This window comes from Etheostoma spectabile, chromosome 12 (genome assembly GCF_008692095.1).
Source record: "Etheostoma spectabile isolate EspeVRDwgs_2016 chromosome 12, UIUC_Espe_1.0, whole genome shotgun sequence".
Lineage (NCBI taxonomy): Eukaryota > Metazoa > Chordata > Actinopteri > Perciformes > Percidae > Etheostoma > Etheostoma spectabile.
Genome location: NC_045744.1, coordinates 29,293,902 through 29,310,354, shown reverse-complemented (window position 1 = coordinate 29,310,354; position 16,453 = coordinate 29,293,902). Strand labels below are relative to the sequence as shown.

The following is a 16,453-nucleotide window of genomic DNA, read 5'->3' as shown; positions in this document are numbered from 1 at the left end:
GCAGAGCAGGGTAAGGCAATCACAAGGGGAAAGTCCAGGGGAGTACTCCAGAGAACAAAACGGCGAAACAGGAAAACTTGTAGAAACATGTAGCACACTGGCTCGAGGACAAAACTATGATGCAGCACTAGACAATGGGAACACAGAGGTTAAATACAAGAGGTAATGGGCAACAGTGACACATCAGGTGAACCATATCAGGGCGGGGCAGGACAATCAGACAAACAAAGTGAAGTTAGACAAGACAAGACAAGACAGGAAGCTGACTAACAAAAACAGGAAGCAGAAAACACAGACACAGGGAACCATAAGACAGAACCTACAACACCAGACACGGAGAAAACTGGACAAAAACACAGGGAAGGCCAAACGGAAAAAAAACCCCAACCATAACACAGTGCTCAGTGTTACTCAACATACAAGTCTCACCATAATTAATATTTAATTGCCATCTGGCAACAAGGCTCAATTTCTTTAATTAGTCAGGTAAGGTAGTCAGAGTTGTCTTCATATATTTAACATTTTGTTTGAATTTCAAATAAATATTAATTTAATTTAATTGTGTTTTTTTTTGCTAATACCAGTAAACTCCTTCCACAGATTGGTATTGTAAATGTAAATGTGCTGTATTTATATAGCGCTTTTCTAGTCTAACGACTACTCAAAACGCATTGGTGTTTCTTCAACAAAATTCCTCACTTATTTCAAGCCGTAGATCCTTAATCAACTTGGCCACTTCTATAAACCTTGGTTGTTGGTTTCCTCATAAATTCTCCTTTTATAAATACTGTTTTAAAGGGAAGGCTCTATTAATCATTTCCAGTTTGGGTGTTGGAATATGAAGCCTCCTTAATTGTAGATACCCCCCCCCCCCCCCACACACACACACACACACACACACACACACTTGTTCACTCTCTCTCCTCCACACTGTCTCACCCACCATGCTCCCCGCAGGATCATAGGACTTTTTACTCTGGTTATACATAACCAAGAGTGGAAGTACTTTTCTTTACACTACAATATAGTTGTCATTATAAGGCTTAGTTTAATCACAACAAACTTTGTAAAATCCTCAACAGTTCCAACTGTTTCTTGTAGATTTGACCATAAAATCTATGTCACACACCCACGTTGGAGAAATTCTCAGAAATAGGTTTGTTTCCTGTTCAGAAATACCCCCAGCATGGCTACAACCCTAAGCTAAAAAAACAACACCAAATTTACCAAGTTACTCAGTTCACTTTAATATTTGTTTCAGCCAACAATAATTGCTGATAATTTTCGTTGCTTAATTGTTTAGGAGTATATCACTGTATAATCAATTCATTTAATTTTGTTTTACCCTTGTTGATTGTCATACAGTCTCAACAATGCAACTTCAGTCTAAGAAGTAAACACTTAATTTAAAGAAAGACAACATCAAAAAGAAAGGTCTTCAACCTTGATTTCAAAGAACTGAGAGTTGGAGCGGACCTGCAGTTTTCTGGGAGTTTGTTACAGATATGTGGAGCATGAAAACTAAACGCTGCTTCTCCCGGTTTAGTTCTGATTCTGGGGACAGAAACAGACGTGTCCCAGAGACCTGAGAGCTTTGGGTGGTTCATAGTGTAGTAGCAGATTAGAAATGTATTTGGCCCTAAACCGTTTTGTGATTTACAAACTAGTAAAAGTATTTTGAAATCAATTATTTGAGGCACAGGAAGCCAGTGTACAGACTTCAGAACTGGAGTGATGTGATCTACTTTCTTGGTGTTAGTGAGGACTCGAGCAGCAATGTTCTGAATCAGCTGCAGCTGTCTGATTAATTTTTTTTTTTAGGGAGACCTGTAAAGACACTGTTACAGTAGTCAAGTCTACTAAAGATAAAAGTCCAAATCCTGCTGAGACATAAGACATAAGGTGATAAAAGGCTGACTTTCTAATTATCTTAATGTGGCTGATCAGGTCTGAGTCCATGACTACATCAAGATTTCTGGCTTTGTCTGTTGTTTTTAACATTGTCATTTGAAGCTGAGCGCTGACTTTTAATCATTCCTCTTTTGCTCCAAAAACAACCACCTCACTTTTTTCTTCATTAATTTAAGAAAGTTCTGGCTAAAACCTAGCTCTACTCAATCCTATGGAACGCTTTTTTGGCATTATAATAACTTCAGGTTGCACTGTTGATTTAGTGGACAATAATACATTAAATACCCCCCCCCCCCGTACATTAAAAAAAAGATTGTCACCCAGGAGTGAAGCCAGTTTGGTCTTTACAGGTCCTTTTGATATATTTACTATTATTTTTGTCTCTTATGTAACTTTCCATTCCACAATCTGATCACAATGTACTCTTTTGTTTTTCCCTATTACAGAACATATGTACAGATTGTGGTGAATCTATATATCCTAAATCAGCACTCTTGTTTGAGGATGAAGATTCCACAGAGGGTGCTCTTCACTACAGCGACCTACATCTACATCTTACATCTTATAACTTATTCCCTATAATATATTGTTTATATGCTTATTCAATCAGTCAGTTTCTAGGTTATGTTAATATTTAATAGTCATAGTTAATATTTAAATTGATCTCTACACTGTTCAATCCTTGCACTGTTCACTTTTGCACTCACCATTGCACACTGTCTACCATAGCCTTACCTTATCATGGTCATTGCATTTCTGTGAGTGATTTTTATTCTTATGAATGTGTGATATATGTGTGTATGTGTTGGTTGTGTTATGGTTGTCTTGCTACTGGTTGCGTAAAATTTTAATCTGTCTGTCTGTCTGTCTATCTACCAAATTTGAGTCCAGCAGATTTATCAAATAACTTTGTTTCTGATAACAGTGTCAGTATGGTTGTGTTTGAACAATCGCAGTCTTTTACTAACTTTGCATCCATTCTTGGGAGTGGAGAACAATATTCCCTTGAGGACAGTACCGATAAATCAGCAAATGAAGAATCACATTTGGGAGAAGTTCGTAATGAATGAAAGTAGAAATAAATATAAGTAGAAAGAGTATTCTACTTATACTTATTTGTTATGAGACACACACATACTGGTGTGGCCCTCTCTGAACTTCTAGATTTCATTAGTATTCCCTGTCCAGAAAAACATACTATCAACCTCAAAGCATCCATACATCCATCCATCCATCCATCCATCTCTCCATCCATCCATTTTCATCCGCTTATCCGGTTTGGGGTCGCGGGGGCAGCAGCCCCAGGGAGGGGACCCCGAACTTCCCTTTTCCGACAGCCAAACAGCTCTGACTGGGGGATCTCGAGGCATTCCCAGGCCAGTTTGGAGACATAATCCCTCCACCTATTCCTGGTCTTCCCCGAGGCCTCCTTCCACCTGGATGTGCCTGGAGGGAGGAGGGCCTCTGGTAAAGATGCCCCAGGAGGAATCCTTACTCGCCAGCTACCCTCCTCAGAAAACCCATTTTGGCCGCTTGTACCCTGGATCTCGTTCTTTTGGTCATGCCTTCATAACAATGGGTGAGGGTAGGAACGAAAACTGACCGGTAGATTAAGAGCTTTGCCTTCTGGCTCAGCTCTCTTTTCATCAAAACATTAAATTCAATGTAATACCACACCTGCTGTGCCGATTCTCCGACCAATCTCCCGCTACATTGTCCCCTCACTTGCAAACAAGACCCCAAGGTATTTAAACTCCTTCACTTGGGGTAAGGACTCATTCCCTATCCGAAGTAGGCACTCTAACGGTTTCCTGCCGAGAACCATGGCCTCAGATTTCAAGGTGCTGATCCTCATCCCAGCCGATTCACACTTGGCTGTGAATTGATCCAGTGAGTGCTGAAGGTCACAGGCCAATGATGCATGAGGACCACATCATCCGCAAAAAGCAGCTATGAGATCCCCAGCCCACCAAACTGCAACCCCTCCCCACCCCGACTATGCCTCGATATCCTGCCCATAAATACTACAAACAGGATTGGTGACAAAGCGCAGCCCTGGTGGATGCAGGTCATACAGAGATTGGATGGCCCTGAGCAGGGACACCCTCAACCCATACTCCCGCAGCACCTCCAACAGTGTCTGGGGCTTTGCCACTGTGGAGTTGTTTAATTATCTCAGTGACTTACACAAGGGAAACTGATGACAATCCCCTATCATCCTCCAGCTCTGTCTCTACCATAGATGGCGTATTAGCTGGATTAAGGAGTCCCTCAATGTGCTCCTTCCACCACCCTCTTACCTCCTCAGTTGAGGACAACAACGTCCATCCTTACTGTTCACAGCTTGGATGGTTCCCTACTTCCCCCTCTTGGGTGGCAAATGGTTTTCTAGAAGCACCTTGGTGCCAATCGAAAGTCCTTCTCCATGTCTTCTCCAAACTTCTCCCACACCCGCTGCTTTGCCTCTTTCACGGCAGAGGTTCTGGAGCCCTCTGGGATAAGATATCCCGGGAAGACTCCTTAAGTTGGACGGCTTCCCTGACCACCGGTGTCCACCAGGGTGTTTGTGGGTTACTGCCCCTTGAGGCACCTAAGACCACAGCTCCCAACCGCAGCTTCAGCAATGGAAACTTTGAATGTTGCCCACTCAGGTTCAATGTCTCAAGCCTCCACAGGGATGCACAAAAAACTCCGCCGGAAGTGTGAGTTGAAAGTCCATCGGACAGAGGCCTCCTTCAGGCGTTCCCAATTTACCGGCACTAGCCGTTTGGGCTTACCAGGTCTGTCCAGAGTCTTCCCCCATCCCCTGACCCCAGTTGATAGCTCTGTCCCTCTTTTTACCCGAATGTCCAAAACATACAGCCTCAGATCAGATGAAACAATTATAAACTCTATCATTGACCTTCGGCCTAGGGTGCTCTGGTAACAAGTATACTTATGAGCATCCCTATGTTTGAACATGGTGTTTGTGATAGACAATCCATGACTAGCACAGAAGTCCAACAACAGACAACCACTAGATCAGGGATGCCGTTCCTCCCAATCATGCCCCTCCAAGTATCTCCATTATTGCCCACATGTACATTGAAATCCCCCACTGAAGCCCTATATAGGACTCCATTCAAGGTTTCCAAGAAGGCCGAATACTCCGAACTCTTGTTTGGTGCAAATGCACAAACAACAGTCAGAGTTTTCCCCCCACCACCAGCAGATGTAAGGAGGCGACCCTCGTCCACTAGAGTAAACTCCAACGTAGCGGCGCTCAGCCAGGGGCTTGTGAGTATCCTCACACCAGGGGCATCTCCGGAGTAGAAAAGAGTCCAACCCTATCCAGGAGTATGGTTCCAGAACCGAGACTGTGCCAACTTATATACATTTTAACATCAATGTACGCTGTAGCAATTTATTCACCCTGATGTCGCTGAAAGTGGCTGCTGTTTCAGTCCTGTCAGCTCTGCAGTGGACAGGGCTGCTGAGTTTCCCCCACAAACACACACACCACACACACACACACACACACACACGGTGGATGCAGAAAAAACGGAGATAAGAAGATAAGACGTACAGGATGACCTAATTTGATGACAGCTACGCTCATTATTGTAAGTGCAATGATAAGTTAAATTCCAATAAGTCCTTTATCAAACCGTATGAATGTGTCCCAGCCCACCCCAGGATAGAAAATAAACTAACAATGTAAAACTCAACAAGCCACTGACAGACATGTTCAGATTTGATTCATTAAATAAATAATTATTTTTTTATCTTAAATCTACCAGCCCTTTTCATATTATACCAACATTTGCTGCATCCTCAGCCTTTAAGGTACTGTTACTAGGAAAACTCAGCCTACAGTGTTTTTATTCTCACCAAAACAAGTTTCCTTTTTATTTTTAAGAAACTATACAAAAAAAAATCACAACTTTGCTTGCAACTTTCTGTCTCCTGCAACTTTATTGCAACAAAGTTTTTTTGCAATTACTTACAGCTCCCGCAACATCAGGCATTTTAGGCCACATCAATCTTCACAAAAAGTCTGCGAAATCCTTGAGGGACTGTATAATCAATACAAGGTCACCTACAATGTCACTTATATTGTCTAAACTATGAGTTTTACATTGGTGACAAAGATGGTTAAGGGCAATGTACAATATATACAAATACAAATAACGTGCTGAATGCTCACAGAATAATGATGACTTATTTATTTATTTCCAAAACACAAACAAGTTGAAACATCTTCGTCAAAGAGAAGCTATTGCCGGTTGTCTTAAATCAGGAAATAGCATAATGTAATCCAGAGAATTATGATATATGTAGTAGTAAAATGTACCATAATCTAAACAAAAATGGAGGCTCACTTAATTGTCCTCATGAATACTTCTCAACCTCAACTGTGATGGAGTGCTTGTAATCATCACTCTTACGTATTTGGACATTACAAGGGATTGTAAACGAGCTTCCTTACAATGTACGCAAATAAAATGTTTTTCGTTTTGGCAGGAAAAAAACAAATGTTAATACATGTTTAAAGTCGTTCACTTTAGAGTGTCAGAAGTTGTCAACCACAGGCTTCAAGCTAAAAAGATGCAGCATTTTGAAAGATTGTAGAGCTGTTACAGCTCTTAAGATGTGATTCAGATGCCAGGCCCTGATATTGCAAAACATGACCCAGTTAAATGGTCAGTTCGGATGCAGCCTCTGTCTACATCCTAGTGAAAGATTACAAAAGGGAAATGGTACTGTTAGGCTATACAGTGGGGTTTGAAAGTTGGGGCACCCCAGGTAAAAATGTGTATTAATGTGCATAAAGAAGCCAAGAAAAGATGCAAAAGTTTGGGCACCCTGGAGAATAATTACCTTGTACTGCCACCTTTGACAAGTATCACAGCTTGGAAACACTTCTTGTAGCCAGCCAAGAGTCTTTCAATTCTTGTTTGAGGTATCTTTGCCCATTCTTCCTTCCAAACGTCTTCCAGTTCTTTGAGATTTCTGGGCTGTCTGTCACACACTGCTCTTTTAAGGTCTATCCATAGATTTTCCAATTATGTTGAGGTTAGGAGATTGTGAAGGCCATGGCAAAACCTTCAGTTTACGTCTCTTGATGTAATTCACCGTGGATTTTGAGGCGTGTTTAGGATCATTATCAATTTGTAGAAGCCATCCTCTCTTTAACTTCAGCTTTTTCACAGATGGCATCAAGTTAGCATCCAAAATTTGCTGTAATTTCATTGAATCCATTTTCCTTCTACTCATGAAATGTTCCCTGTGCCACTGGCTGCAATACAACCCCAAAGCATGATTGATCCACCCCCATGCTTAACAGTTGGACAGAGGTTGTTTTCATTAAATTCTGTGCCCTTTCTTCTCCAAATGTACCTCATTGTTGATTCCGGCCAAAAGTTCTATTTTAACCTCATCGATCTACAGAATTTGTTTCCACAATGCATCAGGCTTGTCTATATGTTCATTTGCAAACTTGAAACGCTGATTTTTGTGGTGAGGACGTAAAAGAGGTTTTCTTCGGATGACTCCTCCATGAAGACCATATTTGTACAAGCATCTCTTTATAGTGGAATGGTGTACCAAAACTCCAGTGTCTGCCAGGTCTTTCTGGATGGATTGTGCAGTCAAACGTGGGTTTTGATTTTGCTTTTCTTACAATCCTGTCTGATATTTGTCTTGGTCTTCCAGATCTTGCTTTAACTTCCACTGTTCCTGATGACTGCCATTTCTTAATTACATTCCAAACAGAGGATATTGGCATCTGAAAACGCTTTGCTATCTTCCTTTAGCCTTCTCCTGCTTTGTGAGCATCAACTATTTTCAGTTTCAGTTTTCTAGACCAGTGGTTCTCAACCGGTGGGGCACGCCCCCCGGGGGGGCGCGGACTCTGTCCCGGGGGGGCGCGAGTAGACTACAGGATGGGAGGGGAAAAAACTGTGCTCAACCACGGGAGCTGCCGTGAGCCCCTCTTATGAAGGTAAATTTGGTGCAAAGTGAGAGCGCGTAGATGCGATGTGAGCACTTGTAAAATATGACTTGAGAGCTTGTGAAAAAAATCTGTACCCGTGTTTTTTTTCACTTGAGTCACTTTTCCAGTACAACCACAACTCAGTGATTACAACCTCTGGAATCTGTCGCTGCAGTGTGCTCTCTCCATCACACAGCGGCGAGTCTGCGCTCTCCAGTTTTGCAACACTTCTTGCGATACATTTGGTGCAAAACTAATTTGTACCTGTGGACTTAGTCTGTGGAGCTCTGAGCCAACAGGACGGCCGGGGACAGCAGGGTTTCTATCACCTGATGAGGGACAACTCTGTCCGGCTTATTTATGTAGCATGAAAGCTAGCGTTAGCTAACTAGCAGCCAGCACGCTTCTAAATACAATACCTTTTAATTATCTCAACACTTTTTAACAGTCCAGCTGAAACACTGGCGGTGAGCACCAGGTCCTGCAGCCGCAGACGGACCGCCGTCAGTGGGGCTCGGCCAGCGTGGAAACACCGCTAGAAAGCTCCGCTGCCGACCTCCACCTGATCTGATCTCCAGCGGGACACGGAGAGCTCCAGACCCGTAGCAGCGGCACTGCCTCCCTGGAGCCCACCGCCAGTGTTGGTGGAATTGCATTTAGCGAACTAACCCCGCTAATGAATAAATACATTTTAGTTATCCTAACACTTTTAACAGTCAAACTGAAACACTGCTGGTGAGCTCCAGGTCCTGCAGCCGCGGACGGACCGCCAGTGTGTATAACGCCTGACTTTTAAATTAAATTGTATTTATTTGTAACTTATTTGTAAGTGTGCTTGTTGGTTAGTCAGCTAACGCTAGCTTGCTATTCCACCAACACTGGCGGTGGGCTCCGGGGGGGCTGGTCCGCTGCTACCGGGTCTGGAGGTCTCCGTGTCCCGCTGGAGATCAGATCACGTCGAGCTCGGCAGCGGATCTTTCTAGCGGTGTTTCCACGCTGGCCGAGCCCCACTGACTGCGGTCCGTCTGCGGCTGCAGGACCCTGGAGCTCACCGCCAGTGTTTCAGTCGGACTGAAGTGTTGAGATGATTAAAAGGTATTTACAGTATTAAAAAAAGCGGGCTGGATGCAAGTTAGCCAAAGCTAGCTAGCTAACGTCCTGTTGGCTCAGAGCTCCACAGACTAAGTCCACAGGTACAAATTAGTTTTGCACCAAATGTATCGCAAGAAGTGTTGCAAAACTGGAGAGCGCAGACTCGCCGCTGTGTGATGGAGAGAGCACACTGCATATAATATAATATAACATGAGAAGCTGCAGTGACAGATTCCAGAGGTTGGAATCACTGAGTTGTGGTTGTACTGGAAAAGTGACTCAAGTGAAAAAAAACACGGGTACAGATTTTTTTCACAAGCTCTCAAGTCATATTTTACAAGTGCTCACATCGCATCTACGCGCTCTCACTTTTGCACCAAATTTACCTTCATATTCCTTTCGCGTCAACATATTTGTGTGAGGCAGGATTCTCAAAAATGACTGCACTCAAAACTAAATACCGTAATTGTGCACAAATCGAGGATGATTTGAGGCTATGTTTATCAAACATTGAGCCAAGAATTGAGGATCTTTGCAAGGCAAAGCAGGCTCAGGTCTCACATTTATATCACCAACCTGCAAGCTTCTTTAAAAAATGCAGATGATGCCTACTATTAGACCTAGTGATAATAACAATAATAAAGCATAAATTAATATCAGAGGTCTGGTGCCAATTCCCAATTATAGCAATGGCCTAGTAATGATAATAGGCCTACTGATGATGATGATGATGATGATGATGATGATGATGATGATGATGATGATAATAATAATAATAAAAACAATAATAAAAACAATAAAGCATGTAACCTCATATAAATATATAGCAATAGCCTAGTAATGATGATAGGCCTAATACTACTCATAATAATACTAATAATAATACTACTAATAATAATATCTTCAAGCTTACATTAGAAGTCTGGTACTACTGCCAATTATAAAAAATAGCCTAGTAATGATAATAGGCATACCTACCGCTACTGATGATGATAATAATATTAATAATAATAATGTGGGCCTAAAAATAATAGCCTGCCTATCTATCTATCTATCTATCTATCTATCTATCTATCTATCTATCTATCTATCTATCTATCTATCTATCTATCGTTCGTGGTGTGTGGGGCGTAGGGCACTAGGGCCCCAACTGCAATGAACCAGCTTTGGGGCGGCCCAGCTTGCAAAAGGTTGAGAACCCCTGTTCTAGACAACTGCTTAGAAGAACCCATGGTGCTGATTGTTGGGGCAAGGTCAGATGAGTCTGGGCATTCAAAACCTTAAGATTGACATCACCTGGTCTTTCCAGACAATGATTGAGAACAATCCATGACACTGTCAGGTCTCAGCATCCAAAGGGGGCGGTGCATAAACTCTGCAGGGTGCCCAAACTTTTGCATACGACGGTTTTTAGTTTTCTGTTATTTTAAGTGTAAATGATGGAAATAAAATGTACTTTTTGTGACATATTATACAAATGTCTAATTTGTCATTTGATGTCTTTTGGAAATTTTTCCATCTTTTCTTGGCTTCTTTATGCACATACATAATACAAATTTGTACCTGAGGTGCCAAAACATTCGAGCCCCACTGTATCCTGGGCCTCATTAAAGACTGCCTACTCAACTATATACTCATTCAAAGTATTTTAATAACCTAATGTCCAAGAAACCACTGACAGTGAATTGTGTTTCGGGTGTTTTGTTTCTGTGATGCCTGATGCTGGCTGTCGGAGCTCTCTGCAGTCCTGTTGCCTAATAGCTTACAGCTGGCAGTATACAATAACGCTATTTTAAGTTTCATAAAACATCCCTAAATTCAAGAATATGTAGGATATTTGTGTTGTCTCGCATTGACAGAATTACACAGCGCTAGCACACACTAGCACACACTAAAAGGTCAAAGCAGAGGCTGAGAAACAGTTTTAATTTACTATACGATTCCTTACAATAAAAGTCCCATGGTATTTAAATGTTTTATTATGAAGGGGCAAAACCAGGATATGTTGGATCTTCATCATAAGGCTGCTGGAACGAATTCCAAAAGTCAAATATAATTTGAATAGTAAAAAAAAAAAACAAGAACATTGAAATGCTGAAATTACTAATTAAATGGGATTTTTAGGTTGGCTAACATTACCTAATCTCTCCCTTCTGATGAACAATAAGTTAGCGGGTGTGAGCTAATGCTCCGTACAGAGTAACATTAGTACGGGGGGAGTGGCTGGAAATCGTAAAAATTATGGGAAACAGTTTCAACCTGACTTTAAAACTGACATCCACCGATTCAAAATGCTTGTTTTCATTAGTTAACTAGCTCATTCTTGTTTCCTAACTGCGTTGCGAGTTATAGGAGCTTAGCTGAGAGCTTCATGGAGACAGCTAAAGTTTATGTTCGCTACCTTACAGTGGTTAGATTTAGCTTCCACCTCAAAGCTTGCCTTCTAATAGTTGTATTCTATGTAGCGTGACACTGCAAGAAACAGGTTTCGTATAAATCACTAAAATGGTAGTGACAGCATCGTTTGGCTTTTCAGTTCCATTAGAATCGTGGTTAACTTAGCTAGTTTATGAGAAATCGTTTAGGCTGTGCTTTCTAACATGCCATTGTACTAACTGAGCACAGTCAGCCTTTAAAACAAAGCCGCATCAATACACTTGTTACATGTTTCATTACAGTTCTGTTGATTTGTTTACCCATACTTATTTCTTTACCAAATAATCATTAACTTATTTTGATAACAATAACAATTATAATAAAAATAAAGTAATAAATATAGATATACAAGGTTCCAAACCATATAGTCATTCCATAGTTAATTACACTCTTCAAAACAGTCTATCAAAAACATTCAATCATTTGTCATTTATCATACAAAATGTTCAGAATCTTGTCAGAAACAAAAGCTAGTATTTAAAAATAGCAAAAAAAGCACATTCCCATTAATAGAATTAATTATACAATAATAAAAAACTTCTTGCAAAGATGTGCAAGAAGCTTCATATGGAACTATCAAATACTTGAGGCACATGGATTTTAAGTTTTTTTAAACTTTAAACTACAAGCGATACTGAGATACTTTGTAAATGGACATTTTTTAAAACCAACAAGCATAAGGTTTACATCATTAGGAACAAAGTGGTTTACACAGTACTGGCACCATTCACATACATTCTTACTCTAGCTACTATACAAGGTGCCACCTGCTCACGGGATAAACATTCACACACATTCATACACCAACGGCACAGCCAACAAGAGCAATTTGGGGTTGAGTGACTTGCCCAAGGCTACTTTGACATGAAGACTACAGTGGCCAGGGATCAATATTAGTTTAGATTTTCACCAGTGTGGTTCTCATATGCCTTATTTACATTGAAGTGTCACAATATCTTTGCCATCAGGTCTTGCAAACGTACGGCTTCTCATCTGTGTGGACCAATGAGCCACTACTTTGTCCAAAATCTGTTCTACGGTTTGCAAGAAAACGGCTTCCCACCTGTGTGAATTCTCATGTGTCTCTTCAATGTTGAATCAACAAAGAATCTTTTCCCACAATTCTTGCAAACATACGGCTTTTCACTTGTGTGGACTCTCATGTGCTTAACTAAGCCTGAAGGGTCACAGAATCTTTTCCTGCAGGTCTTGCAAATGTATGGCTTCTCACCTGTGTGGGTTCTCACGTGAACCAACAATGCACTATTTTGTCGAAAATGTTTTCCACATGTTTTGCAAGAATATGACTTCTCACCTGTGTGGGTTCTCATGTGGACCAGCAAGGCACTATATTGCCGGAAATCTTTTTGACACGTTTTGCAAAAATAGGGCTTCTCACCTGTGTGGGTTCTCATGTGGGCCAATAATGTACTGTTATGTCTGAAACCTTTTCCACATGTTTTGCAAGCATATGGCTTCTCATCTGTGTGGATTCTCATGTGGTCTCTAAATTCATCATATCGTCCGAAATCCTTTTCACATGTTTTGCAAGAATATTGCTTCTTACCTGTGTGGATTTTCATGTGCCTTGTTAGTGCTGAGACATCACAGAAGGTTTTTGTGCAGCTCTTGCAAACGTACGGCCTCTCACCTGTATGGGTTCTCATGTGAATTTCCAAGTGATTTTTACGTCCAAAATCTTTTCCACATGTTTTGCAAGAATATGGCTTCTCACCTGTGTGGACTCTCAAGTGTCTCTGAAATGCTGAATTATACTTAAAGACTTTCCCACATGAGTCACATATGAAAGACTTTTTACCTGTTTTAGTATTACGGTGTATCTCTGACAAGTCAGTGTTGTTTACATTGTTACTGTGACAACTCCTCTTGTGATGTCTCTTTTTTGGATCTGGCTCTGCACTTCTAAATGATCCTGAGTCTCCATGAGTCTTCACACCTTTCTGATCTTGGCTCTGAGCCTCATTAGGGAGGAGCTGGTGGTCACTGTTTGATTGTGATACCACAGAGGTTATAACTGGCATGTTAGCTACATGCTCTTTCTCTGCTGCACTTAGAGGGTCATCATCAGGATTAAAGGTCATAGTCTGACCTTCACTGTGGTCACTTTCAGTCTCCTGCTTCAGTACAAGCGGCTCTCCCTCCTGACTGGTGCACAGTTCCTCTTGTTCCTCTTTAATCTGTGGAAGCTCTGGGTCCTCAGCGAGAATGTCCTCCTCCTTACAAACATGTTGCTGTGGGAACTCTGGAGGGACAGAGAACAAAGGAAATAGGTAAGTCTGTTTTTGTAAAAAAAACGACTAGAACACTTGTTCTCTTTTTCTTGGAACCAGACTGTTAAAAATAATTGACAGAGCTTACGGGTCTGGGGTCTCTTTTTTAAACTGTGTAACCCCTTACTATAAATGTATGTACGCCCAAAAGCCAAAAATGGCATATGCAAAAAAAAAACGTGTACGCACATCTGTAAGCAATGTTCCTGTTATGGTGGGGGGTAGGTGAGGACCCAAATGCAGAGAAGAAAATTGAGTATGGACCAGGTGCTCGGTACACTATAACAAATAGAACTGGTTGCAGTGATTTCCAACTTGGTTGTGAAAGACTAAGAACAAGACTTTCAAGGGAGTTATAATTCAGTTTAGGTTTAGAGCTGATTAGTAGACTAGAATCGAAGATAGCTGCAACTCCACCTCCTCGGCCTGTGCCTTGAGGAATGTGAGTATTAATATGACTGGGGGGGGATTCATTTAGACTAACATATTCTCCATCACCCAGCAAGGTTTCAGTAAGACAAAATAAATCAATATTAGAATCTGATATTAATTCATTTACTAGTACACCTTTAGAAGAGAGAGATCTGATGTTTAAGAGTCCACATTTAATTCTCCTATTCTTTTGCACTATTGCACTTGTGGTTTTAATTGTTATGAGGTTTTCATGCACAGCTCCTCTTCTGTTTACCTTTGATTTAAATAATTTCAATGGTCGGGGGGGCAGACACCGTCACTATGGGGTTTTTACTAGGTGACTCCTGGAATGAAGGAGCAGAGAAGTGTGTTAGACTGGGACTCTGCCTCCTGGTCCCAACTCTGGATTGTCAAGGATCAGGTCCACTAATAAACGTGTCGAGATTTCTAGAAATGAGAGCTGCTCCATCCCAAGTGGGATGAATGCCGTCTCTCAGAATCAGACCAGGTCTTCCCCAGAAAGACTGCGGTGTCCGACATTGACTTTGCGTATGTACACACTGATTCAACATTAATCTTAGTAACCTCCATTTGGCGTAACCGGGAGTCATTAACGCCAACGTGAATAACAATCTTGCTGTATTTATGTTTATCCTTAGCCAGCAGTTTCAGATAAGACTCAATGTCGCCCGCTCTAGCCTCCGGGATGCACTTAACAATGGCTGCCGGCTTTGCTAACTTCACGTTTCTCAAAATGGAGCTGCCGATAATCAGAGTTGGTATCTCAGCGGGTGTGTTGCTGAGTGAGGAAAATCTGTTAGAAACGCTAACAGGCTGGTGGCGGTCCGTGGCCTTTGAAAGCTCTTCCTCCGCATCGCACATTCACCCAGGCACTATGTCCTGGCTGCTCAGGAGTTTCTGGGGGACGGCTACCAGAGTAAGGTGACCAGATTTCTCAGACAAAATCCGGGGACATTTTCAGCTCAGAAGCGTATTTACCTCCAAAACAAGTAATGTTTTTATTTTTGTAAAACTTAAAAAGGGGACACTAGACCTAGAGCTGTTCTTATTAGGGGTTGAGCCCCCTAAGGTATGATCCTAGACCCACCCCTGCTGCTACTTCCTACTCCACTCCACTACACCTCAAGATAGAAAGTCCTAATATTTCAAGATAAAAAATCCATCCTTATACTTCAAGATAAAAGGTCCAAATATTTCAAGATAGAAAGTCTTAATATTTCAAAATATAAAGTCCTAATAGTCCTAATATTTAAAGATAGAAAGTCCTAATATTTCAAGACAGAAAGTCTCAATATTTCATAATGTTGTAATGTTTACTGAACTACTGACAGCTTTTGCTTTACTGCTCAAGGCTTGTTTCTGCAACAACTCATTGAGAATCAGATCCAACAAAAACTACTGAGGACATATTTTCCTTTGACATGATGCAGTATTAAACGAGATCTCTACAATGGAAGTTAATGGGATAATTGTCCAGCTTGTATTTATGTTCATAAAAGTGCTTGTTTAGCTTCTAACAGACAGATTAATATTCTAAGTGTCTGACAACATTATGAAAGGATTTCTAAGGAGGTCGACCTTTCTGTTAAAGATTAAGATCATTTTTAAAACATAAAAGTCCGCGAAATTGCGTTTGCTAAACGCACCAGACTCCATGTAAATAATCAGTGATTTTAGCATCGTAAAATACGGCTTCTAAAACCTCTCTGAGCACCGCGGGCTCTGGCTGCCTGGAGCCTGCGTGTGTTGGGTGTGCGATTATCGGCTACGTTTTGTCAGTGTTTTCTTTCTTTCATTCCAATTTCGGGTCTTTCAGTCACAGTGAAAACCGGGGACATTTCCGGGGACAGATCCAGCCGGGGACAGGTAGCCAAAATCGGGGACTGTCCCCGGAAACCGGGGACGTCTGGTCACCCTATACCAGAGGCTAACTCAGGCTCAGGCCGGCCCGCGCCGACTACCGGTGGGGGTTAACTACAGTAACTAACGACTGATCTATCATGGTGCTGATCCGGACTTCTAACTCACTAAGCCTCGCCTCCATGTCTATTAATAAACTACACTTGTTACACATACCATTGCCGTTAAAGGATGCAGAGGAGTAACTAAACATCTTACACATCGAGCAGGAAAAAGTAGGAGAGAGGAGATGACATAGCTAACAGTTAACTCCTTAAGCTAAAGTACGGTAGCGTTAGCTACCAAGCGTTCAAACAACTGTTATTTAACAAAAGTCACTGGAAGACGTAACACAAATGCTTATGCTTATGTCCCGTTGATGCGAGCTCTAAGCGAAGCAAATGTAGCACAACCC

General features: G+C 41.5%; 1 protein-coding gene across 6 annotated transcripts in view; it reads right to left on the bottom strand.

Moving 5' to 3' along the window:
• Positions 1 to 12,204: 12,204 nt before the first annotated feature.
• The window catches only part of LOC116698908 (zinc finger protein 501-like), a 39,167-nt gene continuing 34,918 nt past the window's right edge, over positions 12,205 to 16,453 (bottom strand). Inside the window, exons 2-3 of one of the 6 annotated variants that reach the window (XM_032531141.1) lie at positions 13,065 to 13,676; positions 12,205 to 12,644 (exon numbers count right to left, since the gene is read on the bottom strand). In XM_032531141.1, coding sequence (XP_032387032.1) covers positions 12,448 to 12,644; positions 13,065 to 13,676 — 809 coding nt within the window. In that variant the 3' untranslated portion in view covers positions 12,205 to 12,447. Of the gene's footprint in view, positions 13,677 to 16,453 lie in introns of all 6 variants that reach the window. The other 5 variants (XM_032531139.1, XM_032531140.1, XM_032531136.1 and 2 more) reach the window with 5 other exon arrangements.